A 22,540-nucleotide genomic window follows, 5' to 3' on the forward strand; every position below is an offset into this window, starting at 1 on the left:
GCAAAGAAAATGGTTTGGAACTTCTAGTTCAAAGGGAGTTTTAAAGTGTTTCATGTTGCTTTACTCTATTGTTACCAGTCTTCTATCTTGGACTATACAGTCATGCAGTTGTCCAGACAATTGACATTGTCAGAGATTTCTAAATGTCTTTCTATTTTATTATCTTTTCTTTTTTTATAGTCTACTCATCAGGTTTTATTTGCTAGCATTTACATAGGGACATACAAATCTGGTCAATGTTTTCAGTGATCAAAATGTTGGGAAGATGTTTCAGACAATTGTCTGTTGTGCTACTACCAGAAGATTAAAGAACCATTCTGGACTATTTCAATAGTTCTTTGGCTCACTAACAAAAGCTCTCAAGCAGCCAGAGCACAGCAATTTGAAACACTGTATACCTCTTGGTGTGAATTCACAACCTCTAAAGGCACTGCAAATTTTAGTTATTACCACACATTATTTGAATAAATGTTACTGGATTGTTTGATTCTTTCTAAAAGTTTCGTTAATGGCTGCCTAATGAAGTCTGCCATTAAAATTAAAGCCAAATACTTACTAACAATTACAGCAATAACATTAGACTTATATAAAGCAAAAAATTCAGACATTTTTACAAAATATCACATACAGATGAGTACATATGTTTATCTTTAGCTTGCATACACACAAACTCAACATGAAGGCTATGATTAATCTGCCCTTTTATATAATTTATACATAGCCAGCTCAATAATCTGTGTTTACATTTGCCACTCCTGTCAAGATCAATCAAGAAAATTGAGATACAGCCAGTCAGGTCTGCCTTTGCCAGTTCTGCTTTAGCTATCACACGGCACACAGCAGTCCCTCAGGACATTAATTCTTGCACTGCTCTTGCATTAGATGTTAGGTATATAATGAGATCCACAGTTGCCTTGGGCTTCTCAATATGGAGCTGCAGTCAGTCCACTTTAGACTAATTCTTGGCTGCTGATCCTGTCTTCTGCTTTGTAGTCCTGGATCCTATCCTATCTTCCTCTTTTTTATTTCTTACTCTTGGATCATACTTTTTAACCCTATAATTTACATCTGATGAGTCATTGGAACACTGGCATTGTTCCAACTTTTCTCCTTTCACCCAGTTCTTGCTTTGTAATCAGCACCCTCTGATCTCCTGAGTCTGTGCACCTCTCTTGGCATTCTTGCCTTGCACTAACATAAAGGAGAGAGCTATGGTGTTGCTGCTTCTGAGCAGGACAGTGCCTGGACCATAAATCTAAATCTAGCTGGTTGTACAGTGGTTCTCTATACATTCATCCATCACTTCCATTCCTCATGCAATGACTTTTTTCCTCAGTATTCAAAACATTCCAATCTACTTCTACCTTGAAGAAAAAGAACTGACTGTAATCTGATTTGCAAACTCACCTTCTAAACCATCCAAATTTCCAATAAATTTAGACCACCAATTAAAACATCAATAAAAAGGAACATTCATATTTTTATTGACCATGTGAAAAAAACTTTCTTCAAAAGTTTTCACATCCTTTCCTTTGTTGTGTGGTGTCATCTATTTATCAATTTCACTAACCAATACTCACATATGCAGCCTTACGGAGTTCCTAAAACCTGACTTTATTATGGAATTAAGCAATGCTGCAAATAGCATCCTACAGCTAAATTAGGGAAGGAAAACAACAATGAAAAAGATCGAGTCAGCAGTGGGCCTTTGCAGGAGAGAAGGGAAGCCTTGGTTGTACTGACTTGAGCACAAATTGAACAAGAGGAGAGATTATTCCCCTCTATTCAGCAGTCACTAGCCTGCATCTACAATATTGTAAGCACTTTTGAGACCCAAAGTGAAACACTGACATGGATAAACTAGATTAAGTTTATTGGAAGGCCGCCAAGCTGGCTGAGGGTGCTGGGCTCGTTCTGACTGAGCAGTGATGGCCATGGAGTACCTAACAGCAGATTGCCAGGTCATTCTCAGGGAAGAAGACAAAAAGACAGAGCCAATAAATTTACAGCAGCTCTGAGTGGTATAAGGCCCATTTTTACCATAAGCAGAGTGAAGTAATGGATCAAGTTACCCAGAGTTTTGATCCTTGAATATTTTCAAGACCTGACCAGCTAAAGCCCTGAGGACCTGTATTGATGTCACGCTGACCTTGCCTTGGACCTCTGCTAAAAGTTGGGCTAGACAGATTTTGAGGTCCTTTCCAACCCAAATTACTCAGGCTGATCTAGGAGTTGAAGTTGAAACTTCAAGGGCAGAAGTAATATAGAAGTCCCCAATGTATCAGTGCCTAGGGACAACTGGAAATCTAGAGGGAAGTAGTCCAGAGGCAAGCCAAATCAAAAGACAAAAAATCATCAGCTTCACATATGTTTGCACATGGCTTAAATTTTTTAAAGAACTTTCAAAGGGCACAATGTTATATAAATACAGGAGAGCACTAGAAAATATTCTGTCATTACTTCAAGAGAATTTACAGACCCTGTAAATATTTGGTTAAGTAGGAGCAGTAAGGCAGCTCTTCAGTATTTGTGTCTTTAAGTGAGCTTGAAAATTAGTTTGCCAACAAGTTTGTCTTCCTACAAAAGAATATGTTCCTACAGTAATTTTCAAACACCAAGTAGCTTTTTCTCTCATGGGTTTTTTTCATATATGACTTTTGGAATATCAAGGCAACCTCTAATTTCAACTGCTCTAATACTTGTTCTGAAATCAAGCTGTTATTGATGCAGAATTAATTCAGAAAGATTCTTTCATCTAGTCTAGGGAGCTAAATGTTATTATTTAATCTTACTTTAAGTCAGGACCAAATTTAAAAAATTTTGGAGGGAGAGAGAACTGCAAAATTTCAGCTGGAATATATAAAGCTACCACTTTATTCCAGACTGTTCAAAATCACAAAGGCATTGTTTAAAATCCCATCTCTTCTTTGATAAACACAGTGGGTGAAAAACTGTTGCTTAAGATAAAGGACAAATCAAGAGAGGAATAATTATAATCATCACCACAAAAAATTCTTAAAAGGCAATCTAAGTTGTGCTACATATTGGAATGAAAATAAAGGGTTTATGATAGCCAAGTTTATGATATTAGGTGTCTCCTAATATCTCTTCAAAAGCTACCTTAAAATAATTACACATAGAGAGACCCTCTACATCAAATCATAAACATAATTGAAGTGTGGGACAAGACACCACAGCAACACTATGGACCCCTTTGGTGGTGTGCCTCATCTACTGGATAACCAGACATCATCTTTAAAAGTGAAGGTAACAGCTTTCTATTATTTATCAATGAAATTGAGATGCTTAGGAGGAGTTTTGACAGCTGGAATAATAGAGGTGATTCTGACAGATTAAGTGAGGCAAAGGAGAGACGCAGGTACAGCACATGGCTAGGGTGAAACAGCTATAATTGATATAACTACAAGGAATAGAAAATCTCATGTGCCCTGTGGATGCACTTCATCTTATTACAAGAGCTGATGCTTTGTATCAAGTTGAAAGTGAAGCACAGAATGCATTTCTCTAACCATAATATACCCAACATTTCTTGAAAAAAGGCCAAGATCTTGAAGAAATATGAGTCCACCTAATACGAAGGTGAACAAATAAGAGCTTCAAAGGAAGAACCTTGCAATCATACTTAAAGGTAGAAGGATATCCAACAGTTACTCCTTCTTTTCCATGCGAAAGGAATTCAGAAAAGTATACAAAATAGAAAATAAAACAAAGATCTTCCAATTATTTCTTTGAAACATTTACTATCCAATTTCCCTTTCATATTGCTGATCTCCACCAGAATTTTAATTGCTATTTAAAACAGGGAGAAGTCAGTCACCAAGTTTCACTTTAGAGAAATGGGTCCACAGTCTGGCTATGTGATGGTGGGTAATAAACTCTAAAGAACATCTTCTTACACTTCCCTGAATCTTTTTGACTGCCACATATTAACTACTCTGCCTTACACAGAAGGCAGAATTTTTTTTTACATAGACACCGGCAATCCTTTAGCAATCCTTTAGCATTCCACAGCACCACGTCAAGACTCCTGAAGATGCATCACCATGGACACAATTCACTTTAAAAAGTCTGGGCTGTTCCAGTCATGGCAATTGCAAAAGACAGGTCTCCAGGGACATCCCAATTTACTGTGCAATTACATTTGACAGTATCTCCAGTACTTTAAGTCCTGTTGAACTTCAGAATGTTTGTAGGACAGCCTGGTGAGCCTACACTTGCTCAATGGGTCCAGTTTGAGTGATAACTCTGTTTTTTCTGCTCCTCATTGCTCTTCTAACACTACTACATCCTCCTCACATTGGATAAAATGAATCAAAGCATGCTTCCTGTATTTGTTTCCATTCCTCAAGTGGTTCACATGCCATTTCTGCCACCACTGCACTCAAAATCTTTTGCACTTCATATAGTCCTGGAATGCAGTCAACAGCTTATTTTTTAAAGAGTAACAAGGCAGAATTCCTGTTTAAAAAAAAATAAAAACCACATTTTTGTATGGTTGTTATACCTAATTTGGGCTTCTTTGAGTTGTTACTTTGCAAACGCAAGCTAGGACATCAAATCATATGCAGTTTATGCAATTTTTTTATACATTAACCTGGATTTTAAAATCTATTTCCATAATTTGATTTCAGTCCTTTGGTCTCACGAAAGCAAGTACAAATGAAATAAAAAAGATGGCAAGGCAACCATCTTTTCTTATCACAGAATTTCTATTTCATTGCATTTTATTTCAACCCACAAGCCTGTTAACTATTTCAGCATACCTGATGACTTAAGAACAGAAATTAGAACTTTCCCCTTAATCCCACCTTCATTATGTAACATTTAATATGCCTTTCACCAAATTTGTCCTGGGACAAAGCACCTTCAAAAGAATTCATGCTGAAGAGAACAGCTGGATTGACACATGGCCATCTGGTGAGTGCTTATTCGTGTAAGCAGAAGTGCCTAAGGCCACAATTGTTCAAGAACAGGATATAAACATATCTTTATACGTCTATGATTTCACTTTCCAAGTCCTTAAATCCACAGATATCAGAGGATAGCCTGTAAAATCAAGCATGATTTGAGGGGTCATGACATAATCTTATTTCTTAATGTTTTGTTTTCACTGATTATTAGGATGCATCTTGGAAAATCCATTTACATTAAGAAAATGCAAACTCAGCTGATAACATTCCTGAAAATTTTCTGCTGATTCATGTCAAGCTAAAGGAGGAACCAATCTGCAAGATAGATACCATAATTTCCTTATCAATCCATAAACAAGGTAAACTGCTTAGAAAACATTATTTTCCCTAAAACATATTTCCTCAGCAGCTTTACTCTTGTTTTATTGCAACTAGCAAAACAAAGGCTGCAGGGAGATCCTGAGCAAGCAAACTGCTCCTACAGATCAGAAAAACTGAACTCTCTTTTTCTCCCAGTCATTGTCCTTGAGGGAGTAATTAGAAAACATTTACTACTTATGTCTCCCATATCTCATTTTAAATACTGTGATTTACCTTTGCTTGTTTGTAAGGTTAATCTGAGTTCACTTTTACTGAAAACATGCAACATCTATTCATATTATTTACAATTTCATCTTCACCACAGAGATCACTTAAACAGTAGGGCAATAATACGTAACATTTGCAGAAAAAAACCCAATTTAAAAATATCAATTGAAACCACATGAAGAATTTATTTCATTTCAAAAGACAGGTACTTAGATTGGAGCTATTCTGAGATCAAAACTTCTGTAAATATTTTTGAAGGTTTTTAATGTCTATCAATTCTTAGAATAACTTCAGATCTTGAAGTTATTTTAATTTTATAAATGTTTCCTCAGAATAGCATTAACATAATATTTCCCAAGTTTATGTGACTAGAAACTAGCTTAGATTAGGGAAAGGAAACATTTTAAAATGCTTCCTAAATATCATCCAATCTGCTTCTTTACAATTCTTGAAACTCAGAGTCAGCCAGAAATTAATTTAAGGTTTTGTCACTTACTTACAGAACTCTATGTCACAGTGTTTTGATTTTTTTAAAATAGAAAATCAGATGCTAATTAAAGTTCAGATGCTAATTTATTAATTAGCTGGTAGTTTCAGGTTAAACTGCAGAACTATGCAAATCACCAGAATTGTTTTTTACATGATGGTATATGTCACTCAAGAGAGAGCAGAAGCAGAACTATGTATCCTGGTTCTCTGAAATCAATACATCTAAGATGCTCTATATGTTGCAACAAATATAACATCCTTCAAGGATTTTACACAGTTTGAAGAAACAAGATATATTAGAATAATTTTACCATGATAGAACAAGCAGAAGAACCTCAGACAAAATTGTGTTATTTCTTGCCATTATTCACTGACTCCAGCCTGTCAATGAAATCACTGGTAAAACAATGATTTCCATCCACAGGGGAAGGATAATACTCCTCCTGATAAATTACTAAAGAAAATATTCTGTTTCCTAGCACTAAAAAATACTAGTTCTTGTAAGCAAAGCCTTTATTTCCCAGAAACAGCAGTAAATACCACAGGTTAAAAAGGACACAGAGGTAATTTCATATCTTGGTAACATTCTCACGGTGAGTGTTGTTGAAGGCATTGAGGCTTTACAAAAACCTCCCTATGCTGAGCTGAGACTCCAAGGTCCTGACCCCACTTTGATTAGCTCCATTGTGCAGAACCAACTTTTCACAATAATGGCTCTGTGGAACACCTCTCTAAATCCTTCACATGAGCTACTTGCAGTACAGGTGCTTGAAGCCACAGTTATATCAATGAAAAATAACTGTAAGAGTTTAGATAGTTAAGGTGCTTACTAAAATAAGAATCAAAAATCCACAGAGAAATCTGATAGACCCACACACATAGCATTCTCTCCCATGTATCAGCAGGCAAAAATTCCTCAAAACCACAAACCTATTGCTTGGGAAAAAGTTGATAAGCTGGTTAAATTTTCATTTATAATTTTGGGGTTGCTATCAAAGAAAATCAACCTATTTAACAAAGAGGAGCACTCCCAGATGTGAATAAAACATCCGGACCACTAAAACATTATTATAGTCAGAGTTACAAATGATAACAGCAATCTCTGGGCAAATCCTTCCTCTAAGGATTCCAGCTAAACCACAGGAGCAGCTCTCCAGGGGCTGTCCCAGGAGGGCTGTGAGGTGAGGGCAGCCTGCAAATCCCTTCCAAGCCACCCTCTGTGCAGCAGACAAAGGTCCTGCTGCTTCAGCCTGGAGAAGAGAACGCTCCAGGAAGACCTTACAGAAGCCTTCAGTAAAAAATGGCAGCAAAGGATTTTTCTATAAGACTCTGTAGTGATAGAATGAGGGGTAATGGCTTTAAAATGAAAGAATAGATAAGATATTAGGAAGAAATTCTTTACTGTGATGGTGGTGAGGCACTGGAACAGGTAGCTCAGAGAAATTGTGGATGCCCCAGTGACCAAGACACAGCAGGGTGGAGCTTTGAGCAGCCTGGTCTAGTGGAAGGTGGCCCTGCCCAAAGCAGGGGGATAGGAAGCACATGATCTTTAAGGTCCTTTCCAACTCAGGCCATTCTATGATTCATTCTATGGTTCATTTTGAATCCTATGCATTTAAACAGGCTCTGTGCAAGCCCTGCACTGAGATTTCAGGTCTGTCCTTTCTAAGTGTGTGCCGCACTCTCCTTGATTTTTCAAGGTCAGCAGTCTAGCAGATTGATCTGGCAAACCTGTTTCCATCATGGAGCCACTGCTCTTTTGTACTTCAAAGGTGAATAATGACTTTTTTGTACACATTTGACATGGCACAGAATTAAGCAGCACAATATGGTGTGATTCACGTTATTATTCCAGTTTCTTAGAGTTCCCTGATTGTTGTAGCAATTCAATTAACGTCATATGTTCTCTATTTTTGAATCCCACACCTTGGCACCCAGATATTTAATACATATTTCCCAGTTAATTTTTTTTTCTTTTTTTTTTCTGTAGATTTTCTTATGTATTATCAGCATAACAACAGTTTCATAAAAACTTAAATCATTAATTCAAGCATAGTCACAGTATTTTGCACGCTAATTGCCACTTAGTTCAATAGCATCTTGGAACTTTACAGTTTAAATTCATATAAAAAACTGTACACAGAAATAATTGAGTTTACTATGAAAAAACAGTAGCTCTGAACAAAAAGACTAACAGTTTAACAATTCACATGTCTATACAAAGCCATTCAGAAAGGAAAATACATTCTATTATAAAAAGGATAAAAGGATTTAAGATAGATTGCAGTGATTGCTCTGGATGGAAGTTGATCAAAACATCTCCCAGGTGAGTTTAAAATGTGATTATTAAAGCAATGGTTACAATGCTCAATTGAATTTGGCTTTTACAGAAAGCTTTTGATATAAATTTTGCTGTATATGAGGGATCTATGTGCTTACTAAAATATTTTTTATCTTGAAAATACTTGCTCTTTCCAAAAGAATATTTAACTCATCACTATAAAACACAGGACTGTGTTACAGTTAGAATTTGTGCTTTTTTAATGGAAACCCAATTCTCTGTGATTGAAAAGCCCTTTTTTTCCCTAGTAGACACCTATAACTGATGAAAATTCAGAGCCAAAATAGAATGGTGGTTTTATTTTTTAATTTTGGGGTAATTTTTTCTCTTTGAGATTCATTGTGAAATTATAAGGTACTTCTTCAATAACATTCTATAAAGTATTTAACCTCTTCTTTCTAAACATGATTACCAATAGAAGCTTATACAAAATCTAAGAAAATGTGACAACAGAAAGTACCTGTTGACAGCTAAAGACAGCCAGCATCAGCCTCCTTTCAGATGTTTAAATTTCAGACACAATCATCATATGTGAATGCAGTATTTTTGGTAATCGCAGTACTAAATTTTAAAATACCAAAAATTTCAGATAGTGACATGGACACTCAAGATTAAAAAAATTAATTGAAAAATTATCAAAGCCAAAATAAATAAAAAGAGTGCTTAAATTTAAGGAAAAGGAAAATGACAGCAACAGAAATATTTTCTAAGAGCTTGCCAAAACTTTTACTGAAGAAGAAAATACTAGAAATCACAGCAACCCCTATCTATATTCAAAGTCACTATATTAATTCTAACACATCAGCAAAATACAGTTTGATAAAAATAGAAATTAAAGAAGAGATATTTTCTACATTACCATGTATATAGAGTTCAGTTCTAGAATTCCGAATTTATTTCATCTAGATATATTTTTGAGCCTTATAACTGAGCTTTAAATCCTGTACTTATAGGAACCAGAACTTCCATTTCAGCAATTTATTCCCAAAAATTTTTCTATTAAAAATACAATGAAATACTTGATTGAAAATATAAATGCTACCAGCACTATGGGCCAGAGACATGCTCTGCCACTGACCAGCAAAATTCATTCCAGATCACAGACATGAGTGATGGATTAGATGACCTGAGCACCCACAGGCTGTTGGCAGTGACAGGACCTGTCCTTCCAGACCAGCTGGTGGAGCTACCAAGTTTCTGCCCAAATAACAATACTCATTAGTCCTCAGGAAAGCACAAAAGCCATGGAACAGGCAATAAGGAAAATGTTTCCCCACCTGGGAAGTTCTCAGTTGGTGTAATTGGTGTTTGGTTTATTTTCTGAAGACAAGAGCTTATTGGTGCAGAGGAGGGCAATGGGAAGGAGCAGGGAACTACACAGTGCTCTTCCCTTTGGAAGCCTACCAAATTCTCCTGGCAGGGCCCTCAGCTGAATGGGCATTCTACAGAAATTTATTGCACTGAATATTTGTGGGTGGTCCTATCTTTGTTAGTCTTTGCTTTCTTAACTATTCTCCAGCACAACTCCTTTAGAATTATTTTGTTTCTTCAAGTTTTATTCAGACACTTAAAATTTTAAAATTTAAACTGGTATATTAAAAAGAAGTATCTACAAAACAATTTATGAGCGGTTTTGAGGGCACATGGATATCTAAATAGCCTCCATTTTGTATTTAGTATTTTGAATATTTCTAATTACATCCTTAACAGCATCAGCTGTAAGAAACAATTATAGATCAAAGAGGTATATTCATAATTATCATAAATTGTCAAATTATTACTGGGCATCTCATGATCCTCCAAGAACTCTAAAACAGTTGTCAATATAAAACCAATATAAACTAAATACAGCTTATATGCAGCCAAATATCAAAGTTCCCAACATCTTTTTAGTTGAATGTTTGTTAAACTCCCTTTTCCACAAAAGTTTCAAGAAGAAATGTGGCAAGTGTTTCTGCTGGCACACTTTGCTGCTCTGTGTAAGGCTCTGCTTTGATTTTAAAGGAGGAGACAAAGGGATTTCCAAACCACCATTATACAAAATCTTTCAGTTGAAAGTAAAGGTCAAAGGATTCCGCATGTAGTGTACCCATGGCAAAATTACTTCCTGCAGGTTTCAGAGGGAAAAGGCAACTCTTGGCAGCACTTTTGCACTTTACAAGACCTTACAATTAAGATCTGCTTCTGAGGCATTCAAATTCAGCCTCTTCCACCTCCAGATCTTACCTTTTCCACATTCTCTCACACAGGAATCCCTTAAGGTTTTACTTGATTCACTGCTGAATAAAAGTGTCTCATTCTGCAGAGCTGCAGCTGCATCTACACTACTCAAAAAGCTAAACACATGCTTGACTCTTCCACAGTTCAATTTGTCTTGATCCTGTTATCAGGCTAGAAGATCACAAACTAGCATGCTAGTATGCCTTATAGTACACCAAACACAGAGAATTAGGCTTGTATCTAAAACTTGAATTGTGCTTGTTGATTATCAGGAAATTAAGCTTTACATATATCTGATGATGCAGAAAGTTCCAGTATTATAATCAATATGAATCATTAAAGGTGGAGTAGGAAATCCTCTTTGATGTTCTGTATTATTCTGTATTTGATGTAGTCTTTTCTACATTTGGCTAAATAAGCTTGTTCAGCAAAAAAAGTGAAGTTTTTATCTGCTCTTTTACCTCTTTTATCCCAACTTTATTCCTTGGTTGTCTAACATACTCTTTTGCTAATTACTACATTACTGACTATTACTAATTGCTATATTATGTAACTGGATTTCTCTGCCTTTTTGTAGGTCATTTTTTTTCCTAATAAAACAAATAAAATGAGTCTCAAGATACTTAGAGGTTTAAATGTGTGTCAGCTAGTTGTCAGTCTGTTTTACCTTTGCTCCTAAAGAAAGCCATAGTTTGTCACTGCTGCTACTCCTACATAATTCCAGCTCTCTTTACTTTGACATCAGTGACCAGACTTTCTGTAGGGGCTAACATTAGCCCGAATTATTAGAATTCTCTCTTGATTTCACTCTGATTGCAAACACTTCTAGGGTTCTTTATACCAGAAGTATCTTCTCTCTTTTTTTCTCAGCAACAACACAGCTTTTTAACTCTCCTCAGCAGATCCACTGTGCACGATCTAGTCATGGGGCAAGGAGAGAGGAATGACAGGATTTCTCTCATCCCCCATCCTCAATTTGTCAGCAGGAATTCCTGCATCTGAGCACTGGTGGGAACGGCCAGAGGAAGATGCTGCTCACCAAACACAGCACCACCAATTTGTTTGCCAGAATAGTGGGAGTGAAAAGCAGGGAGCAAGGCAGAGAGGTTCAGAGAGATTTGATGAGGGAGTTTGGGAAGTGATTCCAGAAACCAGCTCTACAAAATGGGAACTGTGTGAGTCCAGCATGTGGCTCGCTCAGCTCCCATCTTGCCCTTCCCTCTTCAGAGTACATCTTGCTTAACAATTTAGAACTGGGAAGCTTAGCTCTTATGCCAAACAATAAACTAGTCACAGAAAAATTCTTTTAATTGAGGGAAATTACACAAATCAGGCTGGGCTTGCAGAAGCACAGTATGGTAAAGGGCTAATTTTGCCTCTGGTGCAACACTCTTGTGCTACTGAGCATTTTTTCTTTATTTATATAGTTCAGGTTTTCCATTATGTCAGCATCTACCAGCACTGAAATTCAGACTTTAGTATATATATCCTATTTAGTACAAGTTTACTAGTACCCAATAAGCAGAAATAAATAGTTGTTCCAATACCAGAAATTAATTTACCTCATCCTTAATGCCTACAATGTTTTTCTCTCATCTGCTTAGCTGTAAATATTCCTATGAAAGTTAATATATTACTTGCTTTTCTTATGTCTGTCCTGAAACCACACTTCAGCAGCTTCTGAAGGAAGTTATTTAAGGAAATGTCTGTTGAACCCTACTAAACTAATGTATACAAAATATTATGGAAGCAGAATAATTATTGTTCCAAAAATAATGAGGAATGTATAAGAATAATAGAGATACAATCTTTATCAATCCTGAGTTAAAAATATAAGGAGAATAAATTTCATATTTCAGCAGCTTCTAAAAACACTGAGATCTGGAATTAAACTTTTCCCACAAACTTCTTAATGCATGACTATGCACCACAGAAGGGGATGTACCTTCCTCTAAAGCCTCTAGTACTGACTTCCAGAGGTAGAGCAAAGCTAGAGAGATACAACACTGGGTGCCTATTTTAATATTTCAATATTTAATAGAACTTATATTTTTATAGCTTTTGCCTTCTCAGTAAGGAATGATATTGGATATTTTTTCTTAAGTAATCAAGAGAGACATAAAGATGCTGTTGACCTGTTGACTTCTATTTAAAGGAGGAAATAGAAAAGTTAAAAGAAAATTCTATGTGCTAGCTTTTCTGAATGTGGCTTAATGCCTACTTAATGATAATTTTCTCAGGCATGGCACTCATGAGTGCCTGCTTGTGCCAGCTGAGAAGTCTAGAAAAATCAAAGTCACTGTGCACTGTACAGAACATTACAGTCACCATTCAACATACATGTTTCAGTTCATGATTTCTAAAGAATTTCTGTAGAAACCAGGTATATAAATTTTACTTACTTGTTTTCTGTCTCTAGATAATATAGGAATTTAATTAAGGGGAATTGAAGTAGTGGTAGTAAAAAAATGAAGACAGAACTCTCACTTGGCTTATGAGATTTATGGTTCTCACATGGCTTTGAAACTACACAATGTTAAGAATGCATGTTGAATTACTACATATATGTGAAAATTCAGTGTCTAGTTCCACAGGTTCGTTGATAGAATAAAAACTCACTTTCAAGTATTGAAACTACACTTAAGCAGAAGAATAAATTAACTGTTTATTTCTGGAGACATTGTTTGATATGTGCAATAAATAAACCACCATATTCATCAAATAATTCCATTTATAATTTTCCTCTTTAATACATTCCGATAATACTGAAGGCAAAATTTTAATTAAAGAGATAAAAGATGTTGAGTGATGCCCAATAATATGGTGTAGGTGAAATGGAAAAACAAGGGTAATAAATACTTCCTTAGGTAGTCATGTTCCATCTCACTCCTTTACATGAGAACCAATTTAATCTGCACCAGTCCTACTTCTGAATCAAATTTCAGCTAAGCATTGAGGGAGCAGGAAAATCAGCAGATTAATTCTGGTTGTACATACAATACATAAAGTCATATTTTTGTGGTGCATACAATCACAACACTTACGATAAAGGCCACTCACAGTGTTACGCTCACCTCTCAAAGGCAACACCTTTCACAGCCAACAATATAGAAATACTTTCCATAAGTGTCACATAGAAAACAGCTAAACACAACAGTACCCAAGTCCCTCTTACATGTTAATAAACATTCCTATGCTTTGTGCAGTTAAAACTACATTTGCAAAACACCCAAATAACCATGCAGCACATCTACAGAATTTTAAAGTATCTTAAGCCATTTTCGTGGTTTTGCTTTTGTCAATTCTATTTTCAGTAGTAGGGCTTTCCATTTGGAAATGGACTTTGCTAAAGTGCTATTTTCCCACACTGAAATGTACACTCTAGAAAGTAATTATATGAAGTGTATTAGTCTAAATTATCTGCAAAACAAATAATTAATTATAATAATAGTTAATAATTTATAATTAATAAATTTGATGGTTTATTTGCATTCAAATACTAAATGTCTCATTTTACAGTAGCTTTGCCAATCCTGGGAGCAAGGAAAAACAACCTGGAAATAAAAGTCTAAACCAGATATCGTTTCCTCAGCCAAATTTTATAGGTCAGAAGTCTCGTGTTTTCCACTTAAAATGCGACCTCAATTAATGAAGTCTTTTAGAGGACATTAAATTAGTTTTGCATAATAGAAATTTAAATTGAAAATATCTTGATTATTTTAATTAACATACTCTATATGACATGACCCTGTTCCAGAAAGCAGGAAATTTTGGATAGTATATTTAAGGTTATACTGCTACGTAGATATTCAGATTCTTGGCCATCTGCCACAGCTGGGGTAAAAGCTTTTGTTGATGTATAAAATACTTTTCCAAGTGCTAAAAAGCCACTATTAAGCTAAGTAACACTGCATCTTCCAGTTCTCAGTGGATCAAGATAACTCTCTGTTCAACTATATAAGAGCCATGAGCAAGTTTCAATAGCTCTCATGCCATCTGTCACTCAATAAACATTTTTTTTTTCTTTCTTTGAGTTTTTAAATCATGGCACTATTGTTCATTCTGATAGACAATTACACTGGTTCTTTCATTTGCTTTAACTTATCCTTCTTAAATTTTAATAATCAAGAACACTGTATGTTAAGGGTTTTGCTGCACATTTCCAAAATTTTATTGAAGAAACAACCTGGCACTCATCTATTACTTTCTAATAGGATGTTGGATATTTCAGTTTAGCATATTTTGTTGCTTTTCAAAATAAAACTCCCTTGCCTTAGAATGATAATCTTGTTCCAGCCTGGAATCTGATCCTGCTACCTGTTTGTACTTGCTCATTTTCATTTGGCGATTCCTTTCTTCTACATCCAGTGCACCTGTTAAGTTAAAAACAGAAGGAAAAAAAGAAAATAAATACACACGCAGTCATCACTTTCAAGGTTAAAATTATGCTCATGGAAGTTTTAGCAGAAAGAGATGAAATTTGATTTACTTAAGTTCTGTGCATGTAATTTTAGTTCCTGAATGGTGATTTTGCAGAAAACCAAAGAATTGCAACAGGAGGAAAATAGCAGATAAGTATTTCAGCAGAATCTTAATAAGTGTTGTATTATCTACACAATTCAAATGAAGCCAACTTTGTGAAAAAAACTCAATATAAATGAAACACAGTGTTTCCACGGAATATAATTCTATTATTTTAAGAATATTCAAGAGAAATTGAGTCTTTTATTTAATAAGGAGGAATGCAAAGATAATCTGTTTATTTTGGGAAGAGATTCTGGTTCTGCATTTATCATTGTCTGACATATCAAATTAATAATCAAGTAACAGCCATGGACTAGCAGACCTTTCATTTACTATTTCAGTATATTCTTAGTATGCTCCAAAAATTCAAAGAATGACTAAAGGAATCTTAAAGAGCCACCCAGTGGCATCACTGTATTACATTCTAATGAAGCACAGCTTCAAGAACAATTCCAGGATTCACTCATCTTGGACAACATATGTGATTGGCTTTAGTCAGGGATGGGGTCTCACTACATGACTCAGCCAGTAGCTGCTTTCAACAAACTGGTACTGTACCACAATTTACAATGTAAAATAATAAGGAAGTGCCAAAGCTGAGGTGGAAGATTGAGAAATAGAAAAATTAGAGGAAGACAACAGCTCAGAAAAGATTTTCAAACATAATTTAATTTGCTATCATTCCCACATAAGTATGATTCTTTTCTACTTTAACCTGGTATAAGTCAAGAATAAATCATTATCCACCAAATGCTAAAAAGCATTACTTTTGAATGACATTTGTCCTAAAATATCCATAATTTTAAGGCAAAAGTTATCTAGGATAAAAATTTCAGGATCCCGCTAATCATAAACAGAAGCTTCTGTACATTGTAAGTATTAAGCAATATGGACTGCATTTATGGAACTGAGATGGGAATGTTAGGTGCCAGTGTACTACAGAAACCTGGTGTAAACTCTAAACCTCAGTTGAAAGTAATGATCTAACAGCAAAGTGGGGCTTGGGACAGAACCTGGGCCTCTCAAGTTTGTGTTTTCTTTTGTGGGAACAATAGGGGTGGTAGCCCATACTGTGAGAGCTGCCAGGTAGGGGTTGTGGCGCTTCATAGGAAATCTGGAAGGAGAGGAGGTAAAAGGAAGTGGGAATGCAAAAACACTAAGCTCTTCTGTTCTCTATAAACTCTCTGGCTTCTAGTTTTTGTATTCTGACTCTCGAACTTTACACTCTACAACATGAAAGAAAAGACTGCATGAAAAATTATAAGAGAAATTAAAATGAAGAAAAATTAATGAGAAAGAATAAATGGTGCTTTATAGGAAGAAATAAATTGAAAGAGAGAGCAGCAGATGAAAATTTCTAAAATAAAATAAAATTTTTCCTATCATAATTTTCCTCAACTATTATAGAACCTATAGCTCTGTTTCTCAATTTATCATTAAGTGAAATTTTTAGGATCTAGTTTTAAAAGCTCTATTTTTTTTCTCTTGAAAACAAAAAGTTACACTGGAAATTTTTTTTTTCAATGACAGAAGTAACACATACGTTTTTTGAAGTAAAATACTCCAGCCTCCTCTCAAATAAAGAAATCATCTTTTGCTGAAATCAAAATCTTCTTGTCATTTTTCAGTAATGTAAGAAAGGAGACATTTTTCTCAAAAAGGGGCATTTTTTCAATTTTTTTAAATGTTTTATTATGAAACCGTGGCATTTTTTCTCTGTCTCCAGACATTCTGCCAAATTTCAGGAAAGTGCAAGTGAAGAAATAACAGGTCCTGAGCATAAACTAGAAACTTCACAATTACTTGAGAAAATATTCATTCTTATCTATGATCAGTCGGCAAAGTGAAAGTTAGATTTCCATAAATCCAATTGCCTATGATATGTACAAAATATGCCATTCAAAAGGGAAACAAAAGATATAAGGCCATGGTGTGAGTCCTCTGCAATAAAACAAACAAAATTTGTGCCTTATTTTTTCTCAAGAGAAAAACAAGACAGAAAAATATTGAAAAAAACTATTCAATTCCCATAAAATCTTATTAAAGGAAAATCTAACTTCCTTTGTATTTTTGAAACTGTCTTTAACATGTGAGAGGATTCAGTTATGAGCAAAAAGCGGAAGGGCCGAGGGCAGTGGATAGTTCATGAGGAGCAGAGAGCTCTGGCTCTGCTGTGCACGGAGCTGACAAGCAGAGAGTGCAGGGTTGCTGCGTGCCCCGGGCTGAGCTCGCTGGCACTGCAGCCAGAAGCAGCTGGGACCTGCCTGGCAGCAGGAAAGGCTGCAGAGCATCCTGGCACTGCCCATTCCCCTGGCCCAGCATGAGAGCCTGTCACACTGAGCGCTGGGAATGCAGGGCTACCATCACCTCACTTCTGCTGGCAAACCTCTGCTCAGCTCACACCTACATGGGAGGGCTTAGCAGGAGAAAAGATACTTCTAGAGGGCTCAGTAACCCTCTGAGTGCATTAAAGCTTCAGCTTTTAACATGAGTTTGGTAACCAAGGCAGAACATTGGTCCTACCCAAGGACTCCACTGCAGGCAGGAGCTGTTCATGGAGCATGAGTCAACAAACCAGAACTAACCTGAATCTAACCATTAGTTATAAACAGTGCTTTAAATGTAGGAGCATAGCTTTCACACACCTGAATTACAAGGGCTGACTGAGCCCTTGTGTTATTAGATCCTGAGCTGGAGCCCAGTACAACACATTTTCAGGGCTATAAAGACTGGCACTAGAAAAGTTAAAGCTACTTCTGATATACTGAAGTGCTGCCACAATATATTGAAGTGTATGCAACCAAATTTTGGCCAGGTAAAGTGAGTTCATTTCTTCATGAACATCCTTCCAGAATTTTGCTTATAAACAGTAGTTGTGCCTCCAACAGAACTATCCAATGAGACACTAAAATTCCAGCCATATGAATGCAAAAAATTAAGACTGAAGGGAAGAACAAAGCCTGGTGCTGCTCACCAGACATAACTGGGGGCATTGCACTGTAGGCAACACTCTGGAGTTTTGGTTATTTTGAACTCTCTAGCATTAAATACCCGTGGCCTGAAGGTTAGTTCAGTGGGGTTTCCATGGGCACAAGGCAATTCTTGGCTGACAGAGAGACAGCTGCTGATTCATTACCAGCTACTCCCCATATTTTCAGAACAGAATATGCTAAGGGAAAGTAATATAACTACAGAGCAAAGACTCCTGAAATGCCAGAGTAAGCACAGAAGAACTGTGTAGTGCAGCCCTGTAATCTCTCAGATCCACAAGGACTGCAGTGAGAGGCTGCTGTGCCAGAGCTTAGCTCTGGTGATTACAGTAAATTAAACCTTGGGCCATGTGAATTTGATGCTTGCTTTTATCTATGGAAATGTAACCACTAGAAAATGAACTGTAATTTCAACTTTAGCTATAGGGTATTTTGTAAACAAAAGTAGGGATATTTCTCAAGACACAGATAAAAGGGTGCCTGGAGGCTCTGGGAGTAAATCAGAAGAGAAGAACCCAGATGCTGCAAACAGGATTGTATGAGCAGGAATGCAGTCAGAAAATGAAGCCACCTATAGAGACTATAAAATCCAGTAACAAGCAACAGGCAGGGCCCCAAATAAGAGGCAACCAGCTTGAACTCCAACTACTATTGCCAATTAAACATAGTAGAAAAAGGAACTCTACTTGATTCTTTTATTGAACTGGAAGCTAGGGAGAAGTCCTATTGAGGTAAGGTCCACATAATTCCTACCATGGTCTAGGTGGTGGCTGTATAATTCCATTCCTGCAACAGGACTCAGTACAGGCACTAAAATCACTGCTTCAGCTTCAAGTAAAAAACATTATTTTCATGTTTTAACTTGAAATAAGCTAAGATGTGACAAGATAAGATTCAGCTACTTCACCACTAAAGTGAAAGGCTGCAATCAGTGATTTGGTTAATACCTAACTTTTCTTAACCCCTGAGCTGCTCACTGAGTCATAGTTGTACAAGGAGATAAGCCATCATTGAATTCAGCCTAGAGCTAAAGACTGGTATTTTCTCTTCAGGTCAAATACTGGCTACTCTCCTGGGTGAGATTCTTCAGCTGATAGCCTGTGAGCCACACCAGAGACAACAGGAACAACAAATGGCCTTATCATCCAGCTAAGGCAAACCTATCTGGTTAAAAATCATAACCAGCTGTGACCTCTGCGCTTTCATTCTTTCATTGTCTTCTGCCGTGGGACTTACTAACCATTCTAGTTCCTAGAGATGCTGGTGATGGAGATCCTGCTGCAGGAACTGAGTTTGGAAGAGGAGTTTGCTGTACAGTGAGGCATCTGTGGCACAAAGAATTAAAGGGAATCTGGTATGGGAGAAGAGTGAAGTTTCCCTTATAGTATTAGAAGAGATTTAGTTTTGAATACATGTGGGCAAAAGGGATAGAAAATTTGGGAGGCACAGCCATTTATTAAGGCATGGGGAAAAAACTCTTGATGAGGGGACTAAAGTCTGATAAAGACTGACATTTTGGAAATCAGAAACCTCTAATAGAGCAGAAAATCATGTGCAGATGAGCATGCTCTATGTCTGGAGAGGGGAGGACAGAACAGAGATCTTAAAGTGTATGATATCTGCATTTAGCTGATTCTGGTCTCTTTCTTACCATTTCTCACCCTTATTTGACACCCTTAAAATAGCAAAGGAAATACATTTGGGAAAGTCCTTTCTTAGGTTCCATTTCCTAGTGTCTATTTTGAAATCTATAAAATACATAAAAATTGCACTCCAACTCTTTGCTACATCTTTGCTCAACATAACAGATCAAAGAACTTAAGAGAAAAACACAAAAATATTTTTAATAAGTCACCCTACCTGTATCCCCATTCTCTGGATCTGTTTTCTTTTCTTCTAAAACAAATGAAAGCAATATGTAAAGCAAAAAGAAGGGGAGAGAAAAAAAATGCAGAAATAATAATAATAAAAGTAATATAAAATGCATTAAAAAGGAAAACATTAACCAAACTCACCAAATTAATATAACATGAAGAATTTAGTCAACCAACCAAGTATGGTGCTCTGAATCTAGAGGCATATTTACTGTATGTTAGTGTATACGTTTGTGTACTGATATTGAACATTTACTGAAGGGAACCCATGGATATTTTGTGCACTTCCAGAATCATTAACACACTCAAGAAAAAGAGAGCAAGGCAGGTGTCAGGTAGAGTTACTTTCCAGTTTTCTTAATCAGGATGACACAAAAATAGAAGTTAAAAAAAAATTTGCTTGTGCTGTAGGTTTTATGCAGTGCACACACAAGACACAGTCTAATGGTTCAGGCATAAAAATTGAATGTGTCAGAATGGCTTTTGGCAATTACTTTAAATCTTCTTTGGTTTAATCAATTCTCATAGCTTCTACAGGTTAAAAGGTTTAATAACGATATTACTGTAACTTGTCTTAGAGTTAAAAATTATGAAGAACCAAAGACACTACAATCAATACTCAGAAACCCAGTTCATGCACTAAAACTCAGCTGACTGATGCCAACTCTGAATACATATCAAAGGTTGTAAATGGCTCAGGGCATTCATCTGTCACAAAGAAATGAAAATATATTGGATCCCTATCAAATAATTTGGCAGCCCATAAATAATCTGAAATCCAGTTTTGGTAAATAATGTGAAAGAATTTTAAGTCAGATGAAATTTACTTAAATTAGAAATGCATTAACTTTGAAGTAGGTTCTCTTTCCTTTTCAAAACTATATTAAATTCAATTAAAACAATCCCATGAATATAGAACAGCCCCCAGGCTACACACCAAAAATAGTATGCATTAGTAGAACTAAATATTTTTCCAGTTATTGGTTATTGAGGATTGCTCAAAAAAATAAGATCCAATTTACAGTACACAGACTGAAGAAGAAATCAAGAGTTGTTGTATTTTAAGGAAATATAATTTTGTAAGTGGGTATCAAAGCAGAGGATGAAGTCAAATTCAGCGAGAAATCATACTCAAGCAAGGTAGAATCATGAGAAGGAAAAATGTGTTCCTACAGAGAGCATAAATAATATGCTACACTCCAATAGATCTGACTTCCTATCACGTGTGGGTTCAAGATTATTGTTCTGCTGGCAATTTCTAGTGGAACTATTAGGCAAATTAATGGGAAATAGATATGGCAGGTCATAAGCCTACACTTTCAGCAATCAGTGGCTATTGAATCAGTTCTTGGAACTTCTCCCATTCCCTGACCCTTCCTGCCCCACACTCTACACCATTTTTAAATAAGGCTTTTTGTGTTCTTCTGAGTTGGCCTTTGGGCAGCCTGGCCTCACTATCTATGTGGGCTGTGGATAGTGCTAGGAAAAAACAGAGAATGATAGATTATTTTGCTCTTCAACCTTTTTCTTCAACCAAAATATTTTTATTTTTCTTTCAGTTTTAAATTGCTGTTACCAAGATATAATCTACAAATACAATGACTTTCATTGTTGCATTACTTTCTAAAGCAGAAAGCAATTTGATAGCAATAGCACTGATCCAACATAATGCACAATAGAAGAAAGTGAATTGAGTCATTAAAACACCCATGAGCTTGAGCTCAGAGAGAATGATGACATTTCTAGGTTGGTCCATATGCATAGTGAAAAGAAATATTTACTTTGCCTAAATATTATCTTAACATAGAAAACTTATATAGAGTAATAATTTTTAAGAGGCCTAGAAGTCCATTTACCCTTATGTCTATATGTCCTTTAAACATGTATCTTTAAATAAATACATTGTCAAAATAAAGAAGTTTGAAATCTGTCAGACTTTCACTCATTCTTGTTCTAGATATACAAAGTATATAGGAAAATATTTTCAAACCAGACCATAAAAATTAATATCATAGCATTTGCAAACATAGAAGTCTCTTTGATTCTTGAATTTTAAAAGTGTGATTGAAGGGCTGTAACAAATCTCTTCAATAGATATAGTCTTTAGATTTTTAGTAGAAGGCTCAACACAGTAGATCCGACTCTTCAAACTGAGGTTCCATATGTATTGTCAAGAGCTGCCTGAAGAAGTACTAGAAAGGACTGAAGATTGAATTTAGAAAGATCGGATTTGGGTGGAAGCAGCAGAACTGAACAAAACTCATATCATCCATTCACCAAATAAAGCAATATTAACATCACAGCAGCAAAGACCTTCACTGCAGCTATGGGCCTATATATCACCTCTAAAGGAATTCAGAGCAGGTTCAAGATGTTGACACTAAAGCAATTAATGCTTTGGTTTGTAATGTGTTCAAAACAAAAAAGCTCTAAGGACCCTTAATGTCTTGAAACTGCTGAAAACCCATAAATCACTTTAAGATTATTTTAAATGTCTCAAACTGAAAAATATGAGAAGACAAAGTCACTCCTAAAAAATCTTGATCTGATTTTTTTTCTATATATGACCAGTATCATCACATT

General features: G+C 35.9%; 1 protein-coding gene across 49 annotated transcripts in view; it reads right to left on the reverse strand.

Annotated features, from left to right (window-relative positions):
• RIMS2 (regulating synaptic membrane exocytosis 2) overlaps window positions 1-22,540 on the reverse strand; it is a 457,129-nt gene that overhangs the window by 73,435 nt on the left and 361,154 nt on the right. For 26 of the 49 annotated variants that reach the window (XM_074553869.1, XM_074553702.1, XM_074553734.1 and 23 more), the window contains 2 exons: window positions 19,944-19,979; window positions 14,842-14,942 (listed from right to left, as the gene is read on the reverse strand). The exons of 9 other annotated variants lie outside the window; for them this stretch is intronic. In XM_074553869.1, the coding sequence (XP_074409970.1) occupies window positions 14,842-14,942; window positions 19,944-19,979 (137 nt within the window). The remainder of the gene's footprint in view (window positions 1-14,841; window positions 14,943-19,943; window positions 19,980-22,540) is intronic. 14 more of the 49 variants (XM_026793277.2, XM_014269911.3, XM_014270039.3 and 11 more) reach the window with 3 other exon arrangements.

The sequence above is a fragment of the Zonotrichia albicollis genome, chromosome 1, assembly GCF_047830755.1.
Source record: "Zonotrichia albicollis isolate bZonAlb1 chromosome 1, bZonAlb1.hap1, whole genome shotgun sequence".
Classification (NCBI taxonomy): domain Eukaryota; kingdom Metazoa; phylum Chordata; class Aves; order Passeriformes; family Passerellidae; genus Zonotrichia; species Zonotrichia albicollis.